A 24,140-nucleotide genomic window follows, 5' to 3' on the forward strand; every position below is an offset into this window, starting at 1 on the left:
CTTCTACTCCTCATCTTGACTAAAGAATTAGTTGGGACAAACTTCATACCGTCGACAACTAGTCAGAATCGGCTCCGACTAGTCGGCTTCATCAACAACCGTCAACGAATCAAGCTAAGTCACTTTTCTAATTATTTTTTGGCTTACTTTCCGCTTGCGCGCAACAAGCGCTCTACTTGCCAGAAGCTCTTGCGCACAACACGCGCTCTTCTCGCCGGAGGGCAGTAAACTCTCTCGCGCTACCGCGCTCTCTTTTTATCGCAACAGCGACAATTCCTTTTTGTCTTCTCTTAAGGTCACTACTCTTCTCGAGCAGAACATGCCTTAACTCATGAAAAGCCTCGGGTGCACCTGTGACGCCAAATGCTAGCACACATACACGTGCAAACAGCAATGCCCATATGCGTACACGAGACACAGCTCTCACACACGTAGCGGCTACAGCCAAACGGGGACTGAGAGCCTAAAATGTTACATGATAACTTCTCGGGAAGAGTATGACTGAAACAAGAGCTTGACACACAACTTTCATATTGATCACTGAATAAATTTCAGCAGCTTCAGTATTCTACAAAAATGCTACATGATGTATGCATCTTTTCTTTCAGGTTAAACTTTGGCGATGACGTCCGCTAAGCATGCCTCCAACGGCACAGGGTAGTTCCCAAACTCGGGGGCTAAGCACCAATTAGTACTCGGAATATCTCTAGTGGCTCAGCTAGCTCCCAGGCTCGGGGGCTGGACGCCGCAAAACCACTCGACGTGGCTCCAACGACTTACCTAGCGCACAAGATCGGGGGCTGAACGCTGCAAGACTACTCGAATGATGACCTGAGTGAATATTCAAGACCCTCGGGTTGATTATTCAATCAATCCAAGGCTCGGGGGCTCATAAGCTACACCCAAGACTTTTTTTAAGCTGAAAGAAGAAGATTCAAGATTTTGATCCTCAGCCTAATTCTACGATTCAACCTAAGGCTCGGGGGCTACTCCATATGGAGTGCGACTTTCGCCGTCCTCCATACATGAAGACTACAATATCAAGTTGATCAAGACTTTGAGCACACCATAGCCTCATGGAAGCTTTGAGAAGCATTGAAAGATTCATCCTAACAAAGTACTCCAAGAGCACCAAGACTACTCGGTGAATATCTCAAGACTACTCAAAGACTGCTGCATTCAACTATGAAGCGCTCGGGGGCTTGTCGGGGATACATCCCCAATACCCGCAAGGAAGGAAGAAGTCGGACTCCTACTAGGATTCCCCTATAATCCTACTAGAACTCATCCCATGTAATCCTACTAGGACTCCTCCTTGTACCCGACTAGTACTCTGCCTCCTGGAGTATATAAAAGAGGGCAAGGGTACCTAGCTCGGCAGCTCACCTAAGCTCAACACCCAAGCGCAGGGTGTAATATACAACACCCCAAAACAGGACGTAGGGTATTACGCTACTCTGGCGGCCCGAACCTGTATAAATCTATGTCTTGTGCCCTCACTTTTACCTTCAAGTTATAGGTCCGACGATCCCCCGCTACACATTCTACTACCTCGGGTACCCCTTGGTAGACGGCCAGTATAAAACACTGACACAACATGCCCATCAACATTCGAGAATGGAAGTGTAGTAAAAAAGACGATCCATACATGCTCCCACAGACACAGAAATATATGTTGTGGGCAGATGTCAAGAAACACTTCACACTTCCTGACGACGTTAATGAAAAATTAGTGAAATACTGGACGCTCAAGAAGATGGCAACCCAATTTCAGACCTTCAAGAAGAATCTGGATACCAACTATATTAAGAAGGGCTGAACTCCAGATTTTAATGACCAATCAAAGTTAAGAGACCACTGGAACTTATTGCTGGAATACAAGAGAAGTGACGATAGTGCAAATAAGGTTAAGATCAACATAGGCAATGCCCGTTATAAGAAGTACTATCATCATCTAGGGCAAGGTGGTTACAGGAGTGCAATTCCCAGATGGAGAAAGATGGAACAAGACCTACTCAATCAAGGTATCATACCAGCGACTATTGACTGGCCCGATCGATTGAAGAATTGGTATTACGCTCACGAAGGCACCCTTAGCCCTGAGGATGGGACACTTATTTTCAACAAAACAATATATTAGAAGGCCGTCAGTCTTATAAAAAACATTGAAGATTCTAAAGCGGGAAAGTTCAAGCCTGATAGAGAGAACGATGAGCTCACTTTGGTGCTCGGGAATCCCAAACACCTAGGACGTTGCCGAGGCTTCGATGTGGTTTTGTGGAAGTATGATTTCTGTAGGGACATCGACACGTACAGAAGCCGGAAGAGAAGAAAGGAACAGCAAGAGGAGAGGTGGCGGTGCATGTTAGAAGCTAAAGTGCATGAACAAGACGTAAGAATGTAGGAAGAAATTAATCGGTGAGTGGCCCTGACTGTTACTAAGATGGCCCAATTTGGAGCACTGCCGGATCTCAATGTCATCATCAGCCCTTCTCAATGCCGAAGCAGCTGTGCTTCCACAGGGGTTCCCAATGAGAACATGCCAAGCTTACCCGTGGTTGTGCAGGACAACCAATGGTACCCTGAGGATGACATCACTCAGTGCACCTCATGTGAGCTGTACAAATCATTTGGCAACCTCACAATTAAGGTATACATATATACAATTATCACAATTTATCCACACCTCGGGCATTTAATAACTTCTTCATTTGTCCTATATGTATAGGTGGTGTATGTAAGTGCTTTACCAATCCTGCTAGGATAGACAAGCCATGGCATGAAGATTCCACCTGGCTACTCCATAGTTGGGGTGGAGCAGATTTTTGATAGTCAATATGAAGGCCTAGAGCTCAAACTCTCAAGAGGTGATGGGGAAAGGACACTACAAGAAGCACATCATAGTATCATTCTATGGTGCAAATGTTACATCATCATCCCCGATCAGGAGGCATCATTACTTCCCAGAGATCCCCCGCAGCCACTATCTCCTCAGTTGTCAAGACCGTCATCTCCAACACATCCACCTCCAGGACCGTCATCACCATCGGGACCATCATATCCTGCTTGATCACTGTCTCCAGCACCACTGAATCTTGGAGGTACGAGCAACGACGACCAAACCACCCCTCCTCGATCACTGTCTGCAGCACCGGGACTAAATTTTGGTACGAGAAAGGAAGCACCTGCAGCACCTCTGAAGAAGTTGCGACCACTGCCTTCCAAGCCAAAGCAGCCAAAAGCAAAAGAACCGAGGAAGAAAAAAATAAGTCTAAACCTATTAAGAAGCTAGCAGGTGATATGACTCCTGAGGAGTTGGAGGAGGCATCGCAAGCACATATAAGGGAGTGGTTTGAAAAACTCGTTGCAGAAAGAAAAGCGAAGGAGACACAGTAGATCCAACCAAATTAAAGTTTTTTATTGGCATGAAAAAAGAAGTCAAGAAGACGTTACTATCGAACTACGATCGTTCGTTAGTTAAGTCTCATCAGAAGAAAAACCAAGGAGAGTCATCGTCCAGTCGTACTGTCCCCCAGCTCGGCGATCAACATCAACAAGCTTTTGCAGCTTTGCCTTTAAAACAACAAATCCGGGCCATTAAGTTTATAGAAGAGACAAGCTTCTCGCTTGCTGAAGTTTTATGGTGAGTCGAATTGCCATCCCCAGAAAAGACTGTACCTAAATGGCCCTTTGAGTTAGGCAAGCCTCTAGTCAAGCCTGAATTTGTACAGAAGCTCTCAACTAAGATGCATGAATTCCATTAGTGGTACATAGAGCAGCCAGCCTAGGAAAAGCTCATGTTCGCTCTTCTTGTTAAGCCGATTGATTTTTTTTAGTGAAGGTGAGAAACTGTTGTGGTTGGAATACAAGGATATTTATGAAGCGTACCATCAAGATGCCCTTGATGTCTCTCTCATCAGCGCTTAGGTTTTGTAAGTGTGTGTTTATTAGATGATAATTTTGGCTCAGCTCATTATTTTGTGTGTGTCGTCATACTAACTTTTTCTATCATTTTATGTACGATGCAAATTCAGAGGTGCCGCTGAGAATCATACTTCAACGTTGGCTTCATGGACCCAACGCTTGTTAACCAAGATCAGATTCAGGATCACCCAAAGGATACATTGGACCGAATATACAAATTCTTGGAGCAACAGAATTACAATCAATACATACTACTGCCTTAGAACTTTAAGTAAGTGTGGATACCGTCTATTTTCCTTTTCCTTTTCCTTACCTAATTAATGTTAGTTAGTTCTAATATGAACATTTATGTACGCAGTTTCCACTGGATTCTCCTTATAATTATGATTGATCAAAGTAACATTATTGTGTTTGATTCGTTGAGGAAACCAAAGGACGAGTACCATGATATTCAAGACATGCTTAACTTGTAATAATTCTGGACCTTTATCTCTATGCAAAAGTTTGATTCCTAAATTTTCACCTAACACTGTATCATTCATTATTTTAATTCGTAGCACATGGAAATGATCCTGTAAGCATCACCATGGTGATTTCAAAGAAAAAATTACATTCAGTACAACATCCCGATATGTATAAAGTTTGCACATTTCGTACATTCTATAACACAAATATTTCATAACTTATTTTTTCCCACTAAAGTGCTTGAGATAGGAATAAGGGAATAATTTATGTGGACACTACGTCTGTGAGCACATGTACCATTTCGTGAGGGACAAGGCGACATCGGACCATATAACTGTACATAAAATAAACCTATTAATAATTAATCATTTTATAGCTATTGACACCGGACTTTGACCTATCCTATAAATTCGGAGTATGAGATAATTGGAGTCACGTATAACAATAAGAAGCTAGCATGCGCGCACATGGGCATGGAGTCCAAATCGGCTTCATTGGATTGATCGGCAAGGAGAGGCAGCATGTATGGATAAAAATGATTAGAATATACAACATGGATTCTAGTGCACTTTGCATGCCATACATTGAAGGCTACCAGAATAATTATGCATGCGGCCGATCTTTGCATGTATGGGAGGTTATTTTATAGAATAAAATACTTTAGAGAGTTGGGTTAGTTAGAGATAGAAATTTTTATTAGAAAAGGTTGTGTACGTGATTTGCCTTGTACGTGGTTAGATGCCAAATATGTAACGTCCGCCCTATAAATATAAAGGGACGTGGCCATTGTAAAGAATCATCACACGATCAATAAACAAATATATTTACGCATCTACCTTTACCTTTCGGCTTCACGCCATTGCCCTAGGAGTAGGAGTAATGTAGCTTCTAAACGAGTTCCTTCTAGCAAGCTGGGCTGCATCAACTTCGATCTCCAGCAAACTGCAAGTTCCGTCACCGAGTGTTCTAGACTTTGACCATCGGGCGCATCGTTGTGGTTTCATCTAGTTTCACCACCAGGCGCATCGCTATGGTTTCATCTAGTTTCATCTACCAGTTATCAAGTATCTTGGATTTTTGACTTACGACGCATCACTTCTGTCTCGATCTATGGTATTTACCAGTTATGCTACCTTGATTAAGCTTGCATCGGCTGATATTTATCTATTCTATCATCTTGCCATTCCGTTTGCTTTAATTAGCTTTAGATCGGCTCATCATAGATGATAGATCGCTTGATAGCCTGTTGCATCTTAATCATGGCTACCCTTCAAGTGCTGTTGAAATCAAGTTCCATTGTGATTAGATTCATCGGCTGGCAGGGTCTGGATTGACATCCTGCTGAGTGTTTCTAGGTTGCAACTACCGAACGCATCACTATGGTTTCACCTCGGAATATTGGTGGTGACGTTAGTTTATATCTAATCAGTTTGTGGCCCTAGCTATGGTGGAGCGAGAACTCGACGAGGCTCTGTCTCCTATCGGCTGTCTAGCCTATGGTTATTGTGAAGTTATGTTGAATCGGCTTGAATAGCCGATGAGCCATTTGCATTCATCAGGATGTTGGAATCGACCTCATGGCTGATATTTTGTTTATCATGATTTATTTTGCTACACCATTATCGCTACTGGCGCTCGGCTCACATTGGCCTGATGGGCCGGTTGCCTCCAACTTCGAAAGGATCATCTTCCTCTTATCAGTTGAATGGTCAAACTGACTGGCACGCCCATGCTCACCACGCACGTCGATTTGGATTCCGCACTGGAGTTAAGTAGATCTCCCAGGTCCTCATGTGCTGATGTAGGGTCCACCACTGTCAGGATTTTGTGTCAACATATTTTGGCACGCCCGGTGGGATCGATCAAACTATAATATTGATGTTGGAAGCTGATAAGATATGTGTATAGTCTACATGCTATTCAGAGGAATTTGATGCCAGATTAATTATGGAAGAGACCGATACAACATCGACACCATCGTTACTGCTGGTGTTATATATCGGCTAGTTCAAAGGAAACAAGCATCGGCTGGGCACATAGTAGCCGATGGAGTTTTTTTTCATTATCAGCCAGTTCAAAGGAATCAAGCATCGGCTGGGCACATAGTAGCTGATGGAGTTTTTTTTATTTGTCAGCCAGTTCAAAGGAAAGCAAGCATCAGCTGGCCGATGGAAAAAAAAAATTCAAAGAAAGCAAGTATCAGCAGGTATAGTGGCCGATGGAATATTGAAGAGAAATAGATAAAAGAGGAAAAAAAAGGGCAGCCGATAGGAGAAGCTCTGGCCGATGGATGGGAAATAAATAAAAGAAGGAAAAAAGGGCAGCCGATAGGAGAAGCACCGGCCGACGGACAGGAAAAGAACAAATCGGCCGATGGGCAAAGGAACAAATGAAAGCAGTCGGCCGATGGGCAAAGGAGTAAAAACAAGAGCAGTCGGCCGATGGGCGAAGGAATAAACGAAAGAGAAAAAAAGGCAGCAGCCAGCCGATAAGAAAAGCAGTCAGCCGATGGGCAAGAAATAAATAAAAAAAGGGATAAGAAGAGCAGTCAGACGATGGGGTTTTTATTTGAGCCGATAGTACTACAGGCTATATTTCAGTCAATAGTATCGGCTGGTCTTTTGCATGGTGAAATAAAAATATCTCTTCATCTCGATTGACGCAAAGATGTGGCCGATGGCAAGTCCGATGGGGTTAAAAATGCATCGGCCAATTGGAATAATAAAAAAGAGGGGAGTTGCATCGGCTGATTGATTGCTTAGCTAATAAAAGAAATAGTATCAGCCAATTGACTGCTTGGCAAAAAGCATCGGCTGATTGCTTGGCTAATAAGAAATTGCATGGGCCGATTGATTCAAGCAAAATAGTATGGGCTGTTTATAGAATGTATCGGATATTAATTTCGAAGCATGAAATATTCATACTCCGAAACTGGGGGCCTATGTTGACAACAAAAGCTTGCTAGTTACTTCACAAAGTTTTGGTGTCAACAAACTGATCTGTTGTTTCTACTGCCGGCAAAGCCGATGGTGTTCTTTATATTTCAAGAGGAGTCGACGTGGCTTTGGATATTGCAATCAGATGTTATTAGCTCTGAAGACAAGTATCGAACTCCTATAATTAGTTTCGGAACATGAAGCATTCATACTCCAAAACTGGGGGGTCTGTGTTGACACCGGATTTCGACCAATCCTATAAATTTGGAGTACGAGATAACTGGAGTCACGTACAACAATAAGAAGCTAGCATGCGCGCACATGGGCATGGAGTCCAAATCGGCTTCATTGGATTGATCGGCAAGGAGAGGCAAGGCTGATATAAAGGAAAGGCCAGCACGTATGGATAAAAATAATTAGAATATACAACATGGATTCTGATGCACTTTGTATGCCATACGATGGGAGGCTACCAGAATAATTATGCAGGCGGCCGATCTTTGCATGTACGGAAGGTTGTTTTATGGAATAAAATATTTTAGAGATAGAGTTGGGTTAGTTAGAGATAGAGTTTTTTATTAGAAAAGATTGTGTACGTGATTTGCTTTGGTTAGATGCCAATTATGTAACGTTTGTCCTATAAATATAAAGGGATGTGGCCATTTTAAAGAATCATCACACGATCAATAAACAAATATATTTACGCTTCTACCTTTACCTTTCGGCTTCACACCATTGCCCTAGGAGTAGGAGTAATGTAGCTTCTCGACGAGTTCCTTCTAGCAAGCTGGGCTGCATCGACTTCGATCTCCGGCAAGCTGCAAGTTCCGTCACCAGGTGTTCTAGACTTTGACGACCGGGCGCATCACTGTGGTTTCGTCTAGTTTCATCTACCAGTTATCAAGTATCTTGGATCTTTGACTTACGACGCATTGCTTCTGTCTCGATCTACGGTATTTACCAATTATCCTGCCTTGATTAAGCTTGCATCGGCTGATATTTATCTGTTCTATCGTCTTGCCGTTCCGTTTGCTTTAATTAGCTTTAGATCGGCTCATCATAGATGATAGATTGCTTGATAGCCTGTTGCATCTTAATCCTGGCTACCCTTCAAGTGCTGTTGGAATTAAGTTCCATTGTGATTAGACTCATCGGCTGGCGGGCTCTGGATTGACGTCCTGCTGAGTGTTTCTAGGTTGCAACTACCGGGCGCATCGCTGTGGTTTCACCTAGGAATATTGGTGGTGACGTTAGTTTAGATCTCATCGGTTTGTGGCTCTAGCTATGGTGGAGCGAGAACTCGACGAGGCTCTATCTCCTATCGGCTGTCTAGCCGATGGTTATTGTGAAGTTATGTTGAATCGGCTTGAATAGCCGATGAGCCATTTGCATTCATTAGGATGTTGGAATGGGCCTCATGGCTGATATTTTGTTTATCATGATTTATTTTGCTACACCATTATCGCTAGTGGTGCTCGGATCACATTGGCCTGATCGGCTAGTTGCCTCGACAAAGGATCATCTTCCCGTTATCAGTTGAATGGTCAAACTGACTGGCACGCCCGCGCACGCTACGCGTGTCGATTTGGATTCTGCACTGGAGTTAAGCAGATCTCCCAGGTCCTCATGTGTTGATGCAGGATCCACCACCGTCAGGATTTTGTGTAACAAAAGCTTGCTGGTTACTGTACCATGTTTTGGTGTCAACAATAGCTCCTTATATTTAATTGTTGGTGTAACATTCACATATTTCCAAATTATAGATGATGCATATTAGAGAAGAACTCTTAGAGAAGGAGAGGCTTTTCACAATACAAGAAGCTCTCATAGGATTTCTGGTGAATGAGGTGATAAATCCCTATAGAGAATTTTATTACGATGGACATTCAATAGCCAAACCGAGTAACACTACGATGGGAGAATCCTAAGAATGAAGAGGACAAATTATTGTATATATAATAATTATATAAATACTAGTTTGATGTGTATAAACTATTAAGAATTGTATATATAATAGTTACAATTAATATTATGCATATACTATCATGAAATATATATATACCACATGCATACAATACGAGCGTATACGTGTAAGTAGTGTATCCTAAGGATGTATACGAAGCAACAATTAGCATTAATATGGAAAAGAATTCAGGATAAAAAGAAAAAAGGTCTTTAGTCCCTGTTGGTATTTACCAACAGGGACTAAAGGGGCCACGTGCATGCGCAGGCGTGGCGGCCCCTTTAGTCCCGGTTAGTATTACCAACCGGGACTAAAGAGGGACTAAAGAGGGTCTTTAGTCCCGGGTGAGTGACCTAAGATTAAAGAGGAGGACCTTTAGTCTCAAAAAATTAGTCCTAGTTGGATATTCGAGATATATGAGGCTATCCAACCATGACTAATGTTCACTTTTCCACCAGTGTGCACATCTAGATAGAAACTGAAATAGGTTTTTATATGTGCTTGGAGTCTCAGTATTTAAAACACTTAATTCACCCCCCACTTAGGGTGTCACGATCCCCTCACCTATCATCGAGAACAGGCAGACGCAGTACCTACAGCTGGGAAGGGTGGATTCGAGCGTGGAGGAGATGGATCCGCCGAGCAACGACCTTTGTGACTGAAGGATGGGCTTGAGCAGGTTGTCGTCTCTTGCATTGTTGGGAGTAACTACCCTAGGCCTGGAGAGCGGATCCAAGGCTCGGATCCAAAGCTCCGGTAAGGATAGGCGACCTTTGGGAGGGTTGGAGCTCGATAAAGGTGGGGTACGGTAAAGGAAGGAGGGGAGATGGAATGTGAGGAGGGAGGACACGCATGAACACCGACCTTACCTTTGGCATTGTCATGGGCCGCCACCTAGGGTTTGGTTCGGAGTCGGAGACCAACTAGATCTGCAGCCCCGGCATCGTCTCATGATCTAGTTTCACCGTAACGTCCCTAGCTAGCCGTTAAGATTCGGGTGGTTAAGCTATCACCTACGCTTTAGAAAAAAAAAAGTTGTTGCCTACGGTGGTGGACGAGGGTTAATTAAGAACACAAAGATCTCGTGCACGGGCTGTAGGCAAAAGCAAGGAACCAACATGCACACTAGCCTATTATAAGGCCGAGACAGACCAATCTAATCTCGGGAACCCTAGGTAACTTCCCGAAGATTTTTTTTCCATGACTTCCGATGTTGGAGATTTGTGCAATGGTTGAGATTGTGACTCAATGTAAGTGTAAACGGGGTTCTCAGGATTAGGTGGGGAGCTGGTGGACATGCGTCAGCTGTCCATTTGGGTTTCAAAGTTCAAATGCCTTTTTCTCCTAAATTGTTAATATGTTTTGAAATCCATTTGAACGACCGAGTTATTTGAAACTAATGCAACAAAATAAGATCCAATATATGTATATTTTTAATTTTTTATATGTATTTTAAGATTTGGAACGTGTTGTTTCAATATTTTGAATAACTACTTCAACATTTCTACATAAAATGTTGATCTAGTCTATTTAAATTGTTGAACCAAACTTGAGAAAATGTTGAACCTAGAATTTGAAACTGTTGAATTTTTATGTTTAAAATGTCAAAATAGTATAATCAGAATGCTGGATTATTTTTTTAGAATGTGTGGAACTAAACTCTTTGTGTTAAAAATCACCTTACCGTACATCTTAGCATATAATTAGGTAATAGCTAGGACAATTAGAAGAATGAAGAAAGAAAAAAATAAATAAAAGCTCCTATGCTGTGATGACTCTACCGCTGCATTTGTTAGTGGAGAGTAATGCAATTAGTATTTGGACCTAATGGGCTTTAAACTTTCAAAAGCTAAATAGGAAACTGGTCACGCGGGCCTGGTCATCTCGGCCCGTGAAACTCACGGGGGACGCGGCTCGCCGGCGCGGTGCCCTCGGGCCTCGGCGACGACGGCCACCGACGACTTCGCTAGGAACTCGCCCACTTCCGCGCCGATCGGCTACTGGCCACCTCGGCTTGCTGCGTCCGTCCTCCGCCCCCATCATTTGCGCCTCTCTCGCCGCAGTTCGGGCAAAGACATCCATGATCCATCCGTGAATTTTTTTGGCACAAGTTTGCCCCAATATATCCGTCCTGTTTACTTCAACATGAATCGCTAAATTTGTGATCTAGGCAGTTCGGTTTTGACTGCAACTTGTTGATTCTCTCGAATTGTAAGGGTTTCACTGAGCTTTGTGTTTTTCCCCCGGATACCCTGATGGAGAATCATCAGATAAAATAAATTCCGAGGTGACCATGTGCCCGGTCGACGATCTCACCGGACTTTTGAATTCATCAGTGTCAATTGTCAGGTAAGCAAGCTTTGTGCTTTTCAACGTTTTGGTTCTGGATCTCTCTATACCTTTTCCCCCTTCTCTGCAGTTTTGATTGTTCCAAGAGTTGACAAATGCTAGGGCTTTATTTAGTTCCCAAATTGGGAGTGGCAAAGTTTGCATTTTACCATAAATGCGCAAACTGTAGCATTTCGTTTGTATTTGTGAATTATTGTCCAAACATTGACTAATTAGGTTCAAAAGATTCATCTCGCAAAGTACAACAAAATTGTGCAATTAGTTTTTGATTTCGTCCATTTAGTACTTCATGCATGTACCGCAAGTTTGATGTAATGGGGAATCTTTTTTTGCATAGTGTCAAAGTTGAAATTTTGGGGGAAACTAAGCAGGGCCTAGGTTAGTTATGGAGCGATCTTGTTGATGTCAACTGTCTTTCACCCCGGGTTTGGTGCTTTTCACCATCACTTTCGTCAGCACTTTGGTGTGAGTTCATCCTTGCTTTGCATTTCCTCTTGGTCGGTATATGCTACAAAATCCATGTACACGATGATTGGTTCAGAATTAGAAAGACATATAAGATGACACTGGATTGTTATTGTTCTAGTTAATTCTTGCCTTCACCGTGCCTTATTTACATAGTAGGCCACAATAAAAAAAAATCTAACATTTGTAACATAATTAATTTTTAGAAACATAAACTAACTGAGGAGTGTTGAATGTGTTCCCTTTTAATGTGCGGATAATTTATTTGTATATATTTGCCTTGCATGTCGCTGCTAAGTACTTTAGTATGCTTGAAGATTTTGATTTGAATTCAGTCAGTCACCTGACTTGAGTATCTCACTGTCTAAAAATAAAACCATGTAACAGAACTGCATGGACATTTTTAGATAAACTCATGAACATTTGAAGCATACAAGATTTGATTTATCCATTGACTTGTAGTATCAGTTACACCATATCGATCATAATGTAATGTGGAAAGAAAACAAGAAGGCTACTGAATATATAGAGAACTCTCATCATCTGAATGTAGTAATGAACAACCCGCTTGCTTGCTTTGCCTACCCTAGCACAACAACGCACTAGCTAGAGCACAGAAGAACGCAGTAACAACGGACTCTTTGATCTCTGAACAAAAAATATCAAAAGGGTAAAAATTAAGAGAAGAAAGTCTAAAAAAAAATAATCCCTGTCGACGATCCATCCACCGGACTTGTCCCTTCCCATGGCTGCACCCTGCACGCATCCATGCGAGGCTGACTGTGCATGTGGCCTGGATCGACCGACGACGATATGGCGAGCCGGCCGCTAGGTTTATTCTGCTGGCGGCGGCTAGCTGACCTGCTCGCCGATGAGGTCGAGGCCGACGGCGAGGAAGGTGACGCCCTGGAAGAGCAGGAAGTAGAAGTGCAGGCCCTGCGCGGACAGCAGGCTCCGCGTGGCGGCGGTAAGCAGGAGGAACGCGAGCGCCAGCTCCTTCTTGAAGATCCGGTTCGGCTTCTTGGCCTTGCTGCTCTTCTTGGGCGTCGCCGGCGCGGCGGCCAGCGCGGCGGCGGCGTCCTCCTTGTTGGTCCACTCGGCGGCCTCATGCTCCCTGAGCTTGCCCCACTCCTCGAGCCCACCCTCGGAGACGCCGCGCACGAGCTTGGCGGCCGGCCGCGTGGGAACGTGGGTCTCCTCGGCGAGCGCGAGGATGTCGGACGCCGACGAGGTGCGGCCGGCCTTCTTGGTGACGATCCACTCGTAGGAGCTCCCCAGCTGGAACAGACCGGACACCATGGCGTTGAACTTGGTGACGGACATGGTGTTCTCGAAGAGGAGGTAGGGGATCACGAAGGGGAACGACTTGGGCGCCGGCAGGATGTTGAGGATGGACATGAGCACCGGGATGTAGCAGATGACCCAGATGGGCAGCTCCGCCTCGGGAACGAACATGGTGAGCGGCAGGATCACGCAGAAGAGCGTGAAGGAGTAGAAGGGCAGCACCAGCTTCCGCAGCAGGAAGAAGAGCATCACCAGGTTCGCCTTCTTCCAGAACGGGATCTGCACATCACAGGTTCATGCATTCACTTCAGTGCTCGAGCTTTGCAAACCATCAATAGTGTTTGCTTCTAGACTGCTGCTACGTTACCTTGGACTTGAAGACCGCCGGGAGGCAGAGGCGGAAGAGCTGCATGGGACCGGAGTGCCACCGGTGCTGCTGCTTCCGGTAAGCCTCGTAAGACTCCGGCAGCTCGCAGAGGACCTGCACATGTGTCACAACGTCAATGTCTGACCAATGCAAACAACCATTTACAGGCATGTCAATGATTGAAGATTGAACGTTGTTCATGACTGTTGAAGTACCTTGACGTCGTTGAGGAAGATGAACTTCCAACCGTTGAGGTGGGCACGCACGGCGATGTCCATGTCCTCGACGGTGGTGCGCTCCATCCAGCCACCCGAGTCCTCGAGGGCCTTGATGCGCCACACACCAGCAGTGCCATTGAAGCCAAAGAAGTTGAGGTACACGCCGTTGACCTGCTGCTCGACCTCGAAGTGGAAGCACAGGTTGATGTTCTGCAGCCGGGTGAGCAGGTTCTCGTCCTTGTTCACGAAGCTCCAGCGTGCCTGGACCAGACCCAGCTCCGGGTTCCCCTGCACCGTCGTTTCAGTCAGTCCACTGACACAGAGATTTGTCAACGATAACATTGTTTATCATATGGATCCAGATTAATTAATATTATTGTCCTACGGTCGAGGTCATTAAGGCGTTCGCCTTTTTTTTTCACAGAAACCTATAGTATGTGACTACGTGCACCAACCAGTAAGTCAATAGCTTACTAAGTCAACCGAATCTGGGATTTGGACATACATGGGTCATGCCCTACTAACTTTCAGATTTGGAGTGAGTGACTACCATGACACTGTCCTGTCTCATTGCTAAACGGGGTTTCAACACGTCACATATTGTTTATTTCTTGAGAAATGTACTAAACAGACTACATTTAGTTGCGGATCTTGAAGTCATGGCTATAACTAGGCTCATGGACCAAGTTGTAGATCACATGTTTATAGAATAGTTTACATCAATCTCAATCTACTAGAATGTATAGGCGTCATATAATACTTGCACTAAACGTTGAGATCTGAGAATAGGATGCGTGAGGAGATCGGTGCAGGAAGAGTAACCATACCTTGAAGTGTGGCACGGTGAGCTTGAGGAAGTCCGGGTTGGGCTGGAAGTCGGCGTCGAAGATGGCGACGAACTCGTAGTCCTTGACGTAGTCGCAGCTCATGGCGGACTTGAGGTTGCCGGCCTTGTACCCGGTGCGCGAGAGGCGGTGGCGGTAGATGATGTTGACGCCTCGCTGGCTCCACTTGGTGACCTCCGCCTTGATCAGCATCTGGCACACCTCGTCGTCCGAGTCGTCCAGCACCTGGATCAGCAGCCGGTCCCGCGGCCAGTCCATCTGGCACACGTGCGAGATGGATGTCTCGTACACCTGCAGGATGAATGATCAGTCAGTCCATGGAACGAAGCATGGTCATTCACTCTTCATGGCAGCTAGAGTGCACCATTCGCACGTGCGAAGATAGTTGAAGAAGAAGAAGAAGGAGCATTTCTGACCTCTTTCTCGTTACACATTGGCATCTGGATGAGCACCATGGGGAAGTAGCCGTCGGCGGCGGCGTCATCGGCGTCACCGTTCTCGACATCCGCGCTCTTCTTCTTGCCACGGCGCTTGCCGGAGGCGGCAGCGGTCGCGATACGGGGCTTGATGCCGCGGATCTTGATCCAGAAGCACGCGAGGCACTGGACGATGCGGTCCACGGACTGCACCATGAAGAGCAGGATGCAGAAGGTGGAGAGCTTCTGGATGGCCCAGGCGATGTAGTCGACCCGGAACTCGAGCCACGCCACGTACGCCCGGTGCAGCCACCCCTGGATCTCCCGCCGCTCCGGCACGCGGAGGTGCTCCGGCAGCTGCCGCAGGTTCTCCGGCAGGTGGCGGAGGTGCTCTGGCAAGTGCTGCAGGTGTTCCGGCAGGTGCTGCAGCTGCTCCTCCAGCTCCTGCAGGTTCCCCGGGAGGTGCTGCGGGAACTGCCACCCCTTGAGGTGGGCGACGGTCTCCAGGGCGAGGAGGGCGAGGGAGAGCAGGAGGAAGGCGCGGAGGAACCGAAGCATGGCGCGGCCGCGCCCGGAGGCCTCGGCGTCGGGCTCCTCGTCGGCGTCGCGGCCGCGGCGCACGCGGCGGTTGACGGCGCCCAGGACGCCCCAGAACCCCGCGGCGAGCCAGGCGACGAAGCCCACGGCGCGGTGCGCCCGGAGGAGGAGGACCCACGTGAACTGCTTGGCGTTCTTGCCGCGGGCCTTGTCGGAGGCCGGCATGCCGGGCCCGTCGATCTCCACCAGGGAGTAGGGGTTGTCCATCTTCACCACCACCGGTGTGCCACGCTGCTCCTCGCCGCCCCACCACGAGCTCGGCGGTGCCATGGCTACCTCGTCGGAGCGATCAAAGCGTCCGCCGATCAGTGGGATCTCGGAAGCGCAGCCGTCAAGCTTTTTGCTATCGAGAACACCACAGCATGTGAGGTTGCTTCCAACCTCTTCCACTTGGCCCTCGGAGACCTTGGGTTATTGTGCTAGTGAAGTGATGGTGCTAGCAGCTGCTGCTGTCTAGATCTTCAGTTCTTACCTCTTGGTGAACTTAATCACCTGCACACATCATTATATACCGAAAAAATGAACCTTAATAAACTGCAAAACAGAATCCAAAGAGCAAATTAAAGAGCCAGGGATTATTACTGACCTTGTAACCTGATGAGAGAAGCCTTCTTCGTTCTGATGAGCTTCAGATCCGAGAAAGGTGTGACGAGGACGTACCGCGCCTCGGACGAGGCGATGCACAGAGAGTCACACACGGACTTCCACACGCACACTCTCACAAGAGCACACACTCTGGTGTCTAGAGATGAGCTCACACAGTGGCTAGCTGGTTGAGTTTGAGGATAGTAGAGATACAGTGGAGAGTAGTAGTGAGTAGCTGAGCTCGAGTGTCACCACCAAACTGTGCTACTGCCGTACTACAGGCTCCAGACTCTAGACTCCAGAGTAAGGCATCAGGTAGGCCACTAGGAGGGTTTTATAGAGAGTGGTGGCACTGCAAGAGAAGAGAGATCTGCAAAGCAGCAAGTGCAATACTAGTGCAACACTACCAGTGGCCAGTGCATAGACTAGCAAGCTCTCTCTTTTGTTTAGAAAAGAAGAAGAAGAATCTTCCATTTTAAAATAAATAAAAAATACAAAAAGTATTCACACTGTTTTACTTTTTTTTGGATGCAGGAGAGCATAGTAGAGGCTGCAAGTTTTGACCCTGATTTGTGCATTAAATTCGTGCTAGGGGGAGGTGGAGGTGGTGCATATGCGATCTTGACTTGGGCGGGGGATCGAGCCGGAATCTGCCATTGCCGGCGCCGTGTGCGTCGATCGAGCCCATGCCATGTGGGGTCTTTAAATGAAGCACAAGCCCGTGGCGTTGCAAGAGGGGGATGGAGCCTCTCTTGGTTAGACCTCAGATAAGTATATTATTATCGCTAATCTACACTTGTGTGCTACAAAATGCATCATACTAGGTGTGAATTAACCGTTAGGCACACAGCTAGTTGCAGCATCAGATGGGGATTAAGAAGCTTCCTGGGAATATCTTGGGATTGGTGGTTTCCCCCCTCTGGTTGGCATTTTTTTTCCTGGCGGAATTTCTCATGATTTGCACAGTGCCCTGCTTTAATTTGTGTCATATGCTATGGGCTGGGCCTACAAGTTGGACCTGGGTTTATTGGGCTTGGATCAATTAAATTCTTGATCCACATTTTTTTGTCTTAATAATATAACATAAGCTTATATTTGTATCCAGTTCTCCGAGACACTTTGTCATTGTTAATCTTGGTTTTGCTTCACTACCCATTTCTATCTGTACCCAACATTTTCATTACATATCAGAAGATTAGGTATATTAATTCTTAATCGCAGCACAGACAAATAAAATGCAACGACTTTTTATGACACACACACACACACACATATATGTATGTATGTATGTAAATTTTAGTCAGTAAAAGAGGGGAGTTGACTCCTTGAGAAATACTACTTCAAACTTGTGGTAGCTACAAAAGTTGACACTATTAGGGTTAGTTTGGCAGCCAAGTTCCCCGCAGGGAACTGCGGCAAACATCTGAGATATCTTATTTGGAACTGAATGCAAGATCATTAATCTTACAGTTATCAATCATATCTGCCATTATTTTGCCCTACAACTAAAATTGCATTTGCTCCTGATCATCTCTGTTGATGTTTGCAGCCTTTAAAACTAAGAAATTATGAACACTAGTTATTTTGTAGGCATAATTAGTGTAGCTAGGAAATTAGTCAACTTACAGCAACAAATTGTTCCCAGCAGAAACTCTAGCTAATTTGAACCTGATATCTGCATAATACCTGCATCGATTGTTTGTTTCAGTTTTATAGTACCAAGTATATGATAAATGCTTAGTTCATTATGCTAATTAAGAATATAGAATATGATTTATATATACATAAACTAGATAATGGGATCTTGGGAGGAGCAAGTTAGGTAGTTCTTGTTGTTGGAGGAGGAAGAGGACGATGAACTGTTCTTTGTAAGCATTCCTGCCATAATTCCGTGCCTACAAGAAGAAAAAATGCCTGTGCACACATCTTCTCTTCCTAGTGCCAAAAAAGTTAAGGAAATCCTTGAAGGGCACCCAAGCTGGTGCAAAGTTGAGTTTTGAATGGAACCTGAAATATTTAAAGCCACAGCTGACTTTCTTAGAAGAGAGAATTTGCTCCGTGACAAATAAGGTGTTGATGTTGAGGAGCAGCTTGGGATGTTCATGTTCATCCTCTCACACAATGTTAGCAACCAAAGGCTACAAAAAGCTTTTCAACACAGCGGCGAGATGATCCATCAGAAAATAACAGAAGTTTTCGAAATAATTACTACCTTGACTCATCAATTTGTGAGACTTCCAAGTTTAGTCCAAACTCATATCAGAATTGTGACAGATCCTCAGTTTACGCCCTTCTTTCAGGTGGGCATAATCCTTTCCCTAATCTTTTCTTTCCTTGCATGCCATGTCCTTAATTTACCAATCACCATCACAGAAGACAAAGGACCTCCCTATAGAAATAGGAAAGGAACCCTATCACAGAATGTTATGTTAGCCTGCAACTTCGAACTTAACTTCACATTCATTTCATGTGGATGGGAAGGGTCAGCATTAGATGCAGGAGTCCTTAGATCTATTATTAGCAAAGGATTTAGTGTGCTAGACGGGAAGTTCTATCTAGTAGATGGCGGGTACGCAGATACATCATCATTTATTGCCCCATATCGAGGTGTTCCGTACCATCTCAATGAGTTTAGAAGGCGTCGTTCGTCTCAAAGTGGCTATGCAAACTACAAAGAATTGTTCAATCATCACCATGCATTGCTTCGCAACCATATAGAGACAGCCATTGGTGTTCTAAAGAAGAGGTTCCCAATTCTAAAAATAGTCACTTTCCATCCCATAGAAAATCAAATCAAGATTGCAGCTGCAGCAGTTGCATTTCACAATATAATTAGAGGGCAAAATGGTCAAGAGGGGTGGCTGGATGACCAACCAGAGTATATCCCAACAGATCAATATGTTAACGTGCCAGAGGGGGACAACAACTATCCAAGTGAGACGGAGTCAAACGATGGCAGTACTCTAAGAGATCAGATCGCACACCAAATGTGGGCTGCTTATAATAATAATAATTAGTCTACAATAATGTATTTTAGAGGAGTATGGTTCCTCTAGTTTGTGTATGATTTGATTATGTAATTATTTGGAACTTTCTATTGCAAACAATATTGTAATCAGTGCCTTTTTTTAATGCAATCGTTATCTTTGTAGTTGAATTTCTTTTTTTTGAGACATCTTGATCTTGCATTCATGTTTCTATCAACTACATGTTAACATATTTTGGGAAATGTAGCCATGGCAGGAGAAGCTGATAGGACTTCTTGGAACTCCAGTGATGAGAAAGGTCTTGTTGAAATATTACATGACTACAAAGATAACCCCAAATATAAAGATCAACATGGTTGGGTATCGGAGGGCTGGAGGATTATCACCGACAAGTTCAATGAGAAGTTTCCCATAGCTCATTTCACAAAGAAGCATGTGCAGGAGAAGGAGAAGGAGCTCAAAGCTAATTACAAGGCACTAAGAGATGCCAAAAGAGACAGTGGTAATGGCTGAAATGAATCTTTGTGTATGATCCTAACATAACCAAAAAGTATGGGAGAAGCTAATTGCGGTAAGATATTTGGACTCTATATAAAATATGCTAAGAAGTAGCTAAGTTATTGCTGTTAACTAATTATCCTTTTCTGTTACATTCAATAGAATCACCCAAGAGTAGTAAAGCTTCGCAAAAAGCCATTTTCTCTCTTTTACCAATTGGAATTACTATGAAGTTCCCTTACTTGCATATCTTAATTGGTTACTTTCAGTATCAAACAATAAATTTATTGGTTCATCTAATCTGAGTTCCAATTATATCTATGAACAGGAAGTGTTGCTACAGGAAACCTAAACTTTACGTCAACTTCTGCTCCTACTCCTGCACCAGCTCCTGCTCCCTCTCCACCAGCTCCTGTTGAAAGAAGTAATTCTAAACAAAGCCTTCGTAATGGTGTCAGTCTCTATGGTACAAATCCCTTTGCCTTAGATGGCCAAGAGACCTCGAATGCATGTAATGAAAACAATGAAACTCAAACTACCTCATCGAATCAAGATTCAAGGCAGGGAGAAGGTGGAAAAAAGCTTAAGCAAAGTTAGGAAAAAAAACGTAAGCAAAGTCACATTGGATCTGCTCTTGAGGGATATGTGGAGTTCAAAAAGAGCCAAACCAACAAAACTTTGGAAACTTTTGAAGAAAAGGAAAGGCGAAAAATTTTCAGTTGAGAAGTGTGTTGATCAAGTGGATACTATGATTGAATTAACTAATGAGGAGAAGTCATATACTTTGGATCTTTTGAATCTGAGACATACAGGAAGACATTCATTACAACCAAGAATCATAATGTTCGATTACTATGGCTAAAGCGAAAAATCAGGTATGTCTCTTTGAATATGCTCAGTGTATGGTTCATGAAAAATATACTTGTCTGATCATGCTAACTTGAAATGCAAGTAGGGTCGGTATAAATATGATTGAACAGATAAATTTCTAATGCTTGTGTAACCATGTAAAATTTTGCTTTGTGTGAACCTTGTTCTGCTGACATGGCTAAATTATTTCACTTTTTTTTAAAAAAAATTGCAAAGCCCTTATGGGAAACATTACATGATCCGAGAGTCAGTCGCCAAGATCCTAAAGGTAGCTGTGTTGTGCAACCACTGGTAGAGAACTCACCTTACATCCAACGTTTTTTGTCTTGGTTGTCTTTGGACCCGGGACTAAAGGGTCTTTAGTCCTGGGTCAAAAATGAACCACCGACGTGGGGAGCTTTAATCCCGGTTGGAAAGATCAACCGGAACTAAAGCTTCCCCCTTTAGTCTCGGTTGTAACTGCTAGTGGGACGAGGGGGCATTTTGTCCCGATGGGAGCCACAACCGGGACTAAAGGCTCCCCCTTAGTCCCGGTTGGAATTACCAACAGGGACTAAAGGGGGACAAAATACCTTAGTCCCGGTTGTGGCTCCAATTGGGACAAAACACCCCTTTCCAGTTTCCACGCGGCCCCCCTCTCTCCCTCCACCTTATCTTCTCCTCCGACCTCTCCCTTATGTCTTCTCTCTCACACTGCAGATCTCACACACCGCCGCCCCCTCCCCCTCCCTCTCCCGCCGCCACCGCCCTCTATCCCTTTCTCTCCTGCCCTCCCCCCTGCTGCCCCTCCCCTTTCCCCTCTGCTCGCCCCTCACTGGCAGTGAGGAGCGGTAGCGGGGTGAGGTGCAGGGCAGTGGCGCGTGAGGGAGCGGTGGCCAACCAGAGCTGACGGGGTGAGCTGGCGCGGCTGGGCGGCCAGCTCCCGGCGGTCGGCCTGCTAGGGGTGGCGGGGCGAGTGGCGGCCGGCGGCACGAGCGGTGGCAGGGCGCGGGGCAGTGCAAGCAGGCGGGTGGGCGGACGAGCGACATCGCAGGCTGGTGCGGGCAGGCGAGCGGCGGCTAGCACGGCGTGCGGCCTCTTTTTTTTATTTTTTTGCAACTTTTTTTGTCATGGTTGGTAAAACCAACCAGGACTAAAGGGGATTTTTTGTCCCGGATGAATGACCCGGGACTAAAGAACCCTCCCTTTTGTCCCGAATAGTTAGTCCCGATTGGTTTTTTGAGATCTATGTCCCTTACCAATCGGGAGTAAAGGTGAGTTTTCCACTAGTGAATCCTTATTGGCCAGTGCAATCCATTGTTAATTTATTCAACCAGCTTCTTTCCTAGGTTGTACTGCTGGTGTAGATGCATCTAGTTAATATAGCTGTTCTGATGGATGCTCCCTTCTTAGATCTGCTAGTTCACCAGTTTTTAATATTTAGAATGCCTGAAATCAAATGTTCAGAAACATATGGACTAACAGGAGATGAAGTGGGTTCTAGGCTAGTGCTAAGATAAATTAAGATACGGAGATAATCTAGCATGGTAAATCATCATGGCAACATGCTGAAAGTGGGGGTTCATACCTAATAGGCTAGTGAACACTTGAAATTCCAATGCTGATGTCTTGTCACACCTTTGCACTGATTTAACAACGGCAGGATAATTTTCAGATCAGGAAAGTAGTAGGCTTAGCTGCACAGGAGGTAGCCAGACTTGGTGCCATCAGTGGGGCTCTAGCGGTTCAGTTACAAGTATAGTTCAGAATGAAGTATAGTTTACTCTGTACCAATGCATTAGTGATGAATTACTATTTCAATGAGAGGTAGCTACTGGTTGTAGGACTCAGGTTGTGTGCATCAGTTACAAGTACAGTTTGTTGGTTATTGTACTTATTTCTCCATAGCACCAGTTTCCGTTAAGTACTAATTATGTGCTTGTATTATCTGATGCAGAAGCCCGAGGGATCAAACTAGGATTGACATGGTGCTCCCGGAAGGCTATCCTATTTCTGTGATGGAATTACATCTATTTATAATCTCATAAATATAGAGTGTAATTTGTCCTGCATGCATCTACTTCCAGAGCACTTGGTGGAAGGACCATAGATACAGAGTTTAATTTTCACAGAATTTTAATTATATTTATGTAATGATGAGAAATGACCATGTTTTTAGAATTTTTAAAATATATAAGCATGGATTGCTCCTGTGCAAGAAATGACCATGATTTATCTGATGAAGTTTTGCATACGAACAAAATTTCTGTTATTTGTTTCTCGATTTTTTCTGATTGTTTTCAGCATTTGTTTGCAACTAGGGATTTGTGCCCTTGTCTGCGAAACTTATGCAGAGTATAAATCCCAAGCAGGGGTTCCTTCCCATGGAAATGACGGGGATCCCCACACTGGGTTTTGCTCCCCTCCTTGCCGAATTAGCCCTTAAGGTTTTAGTTTCTTCTTCCTCGTTCTCCTCATCCCGTACCCCACCCTCCTCACTATGTTGGCTCCTGCCTTCCTCCCATTGTGCTTGTGAACTTCCAAATGATTTCATACAGGCAGCGATAAGATCAGCTTTGAGTTCCATTAATTAGTGAGGGAGAGAGTGTTAATATGCGTATCAAACTTGGTGGACCTGATTAGTTGCTTGCCGAATCCAAAATCCGAGGAAAGCTCTACACTGGCCACATCAATCCACCCAGTATCAGTTTAACCACAAATCTTGATTCAATACACAGGGAGAATAGATGATGTCTAGTAATGCTTCTATGATCATTTTGTGAGCTCCATTTACGCTCAGTCTCATTAGTGCCTCAAAGGTATGTGCTTACAGTAACTTCATTGCCTCGAGGGCCTTGACAACCTTGGGTAAGAAAGATGAAGGAATGGCACTGGGAGTGTTGGGAGAAGCAGCTAAATGGCAACATGGAAAAGAGACAAGGGTTAGAACAGTTCCCCACTCTAGGTAGTTGGGGAGCCCTTGATGTGATTAGTTGAATGGAAAGATGAAGAAAACAACACGGATAGCTACTTCGAAAATTATAAATAAGCTGGGCATTTCCTATGGTATTTGTAAAGAATGTTCACTTTGTAGTAACATATAAACCTGAATAATCCTCATGAATTATTCTTATTATTTTGTATGGTTGTGACGTATGCTATATGAGATCAGTCGAATCTGAGTTGTAGTAATAGGATGATCCGGTTGTGGTGGTTGTAGCTTGCAACACTTGTTTTATGTATTAGTTTACATAGTTTACTTGAAAATATGCTCTTCCACTCTAATGCTTCAAGCAAGTATTGACTTGTCGAACATCTCAAACAAGTCAAGAATTGTAACGTTCCGAAAACATGTATCACATGTTAGGCGCAGGACCATATAGATTAACTTG

General features: G+C 44.6%; 1 protein-coding gene and 1 pseudogene across 1 annotated transcript; one reads left to right on the forward strand and one right to left on the reverse strand.

The window, feature by feature from the left end:
- Nucleotides 1-12,524: 12,524 nt before the first annotated feature.
- Nucleotides 12,525-16,736, reverse strand: LOC117859889 (probable xyloglucan glycosyltransferase 3). Its single transcript, XM_034743085.2, has 6 exons — nucleotides 16,416-16,736; nucleotides 15,233-16,321; nucleotides 14,799-15,107; nucleotides 13,969-14,259; nucleotides 13,754-13,867; nucleotides 12,525-13,665 (listed from the first exon to the last, which is right to left on the reverse strand). The coding sequence occupies exons 2-6, from the start codon at nucleotides 16,097-16,099 to the stop codon at nucleotides 12,955-12,957; spliced, it is 2,292 nt and encodes a 763-aa protein (XP_034598976.1). The 5' UTR covers nucleotides 16,100-16,321; nucleotides 16,416-16,736; the 3' UTR covers nucleotides 12,525-12,954.
- A 1,474-nt stretch (nucleotides 16,737-18,210) lies between these two features.
- LOC117861740 (uncharacterized) lies at nucleotides 18,211-19,431 on the forward strand (annotated as a pseudogene).
- Nucleotides 19,432-24,140: the final 4,709 nt, after the last annotated feature.

Source organism: Setaria viridis, chromosome 6 (assembly GCF_005286985.2).
Source record: "Setaria viridis chromosome 6, Setaria_viridis_v4.0, whole genome shotgun sequence".
NCBI lineage: Eukaryota > Viridiplantae > Streptophyta > Magnoliopsida > Poales > Poaceae > Setaria > Setaria viridis.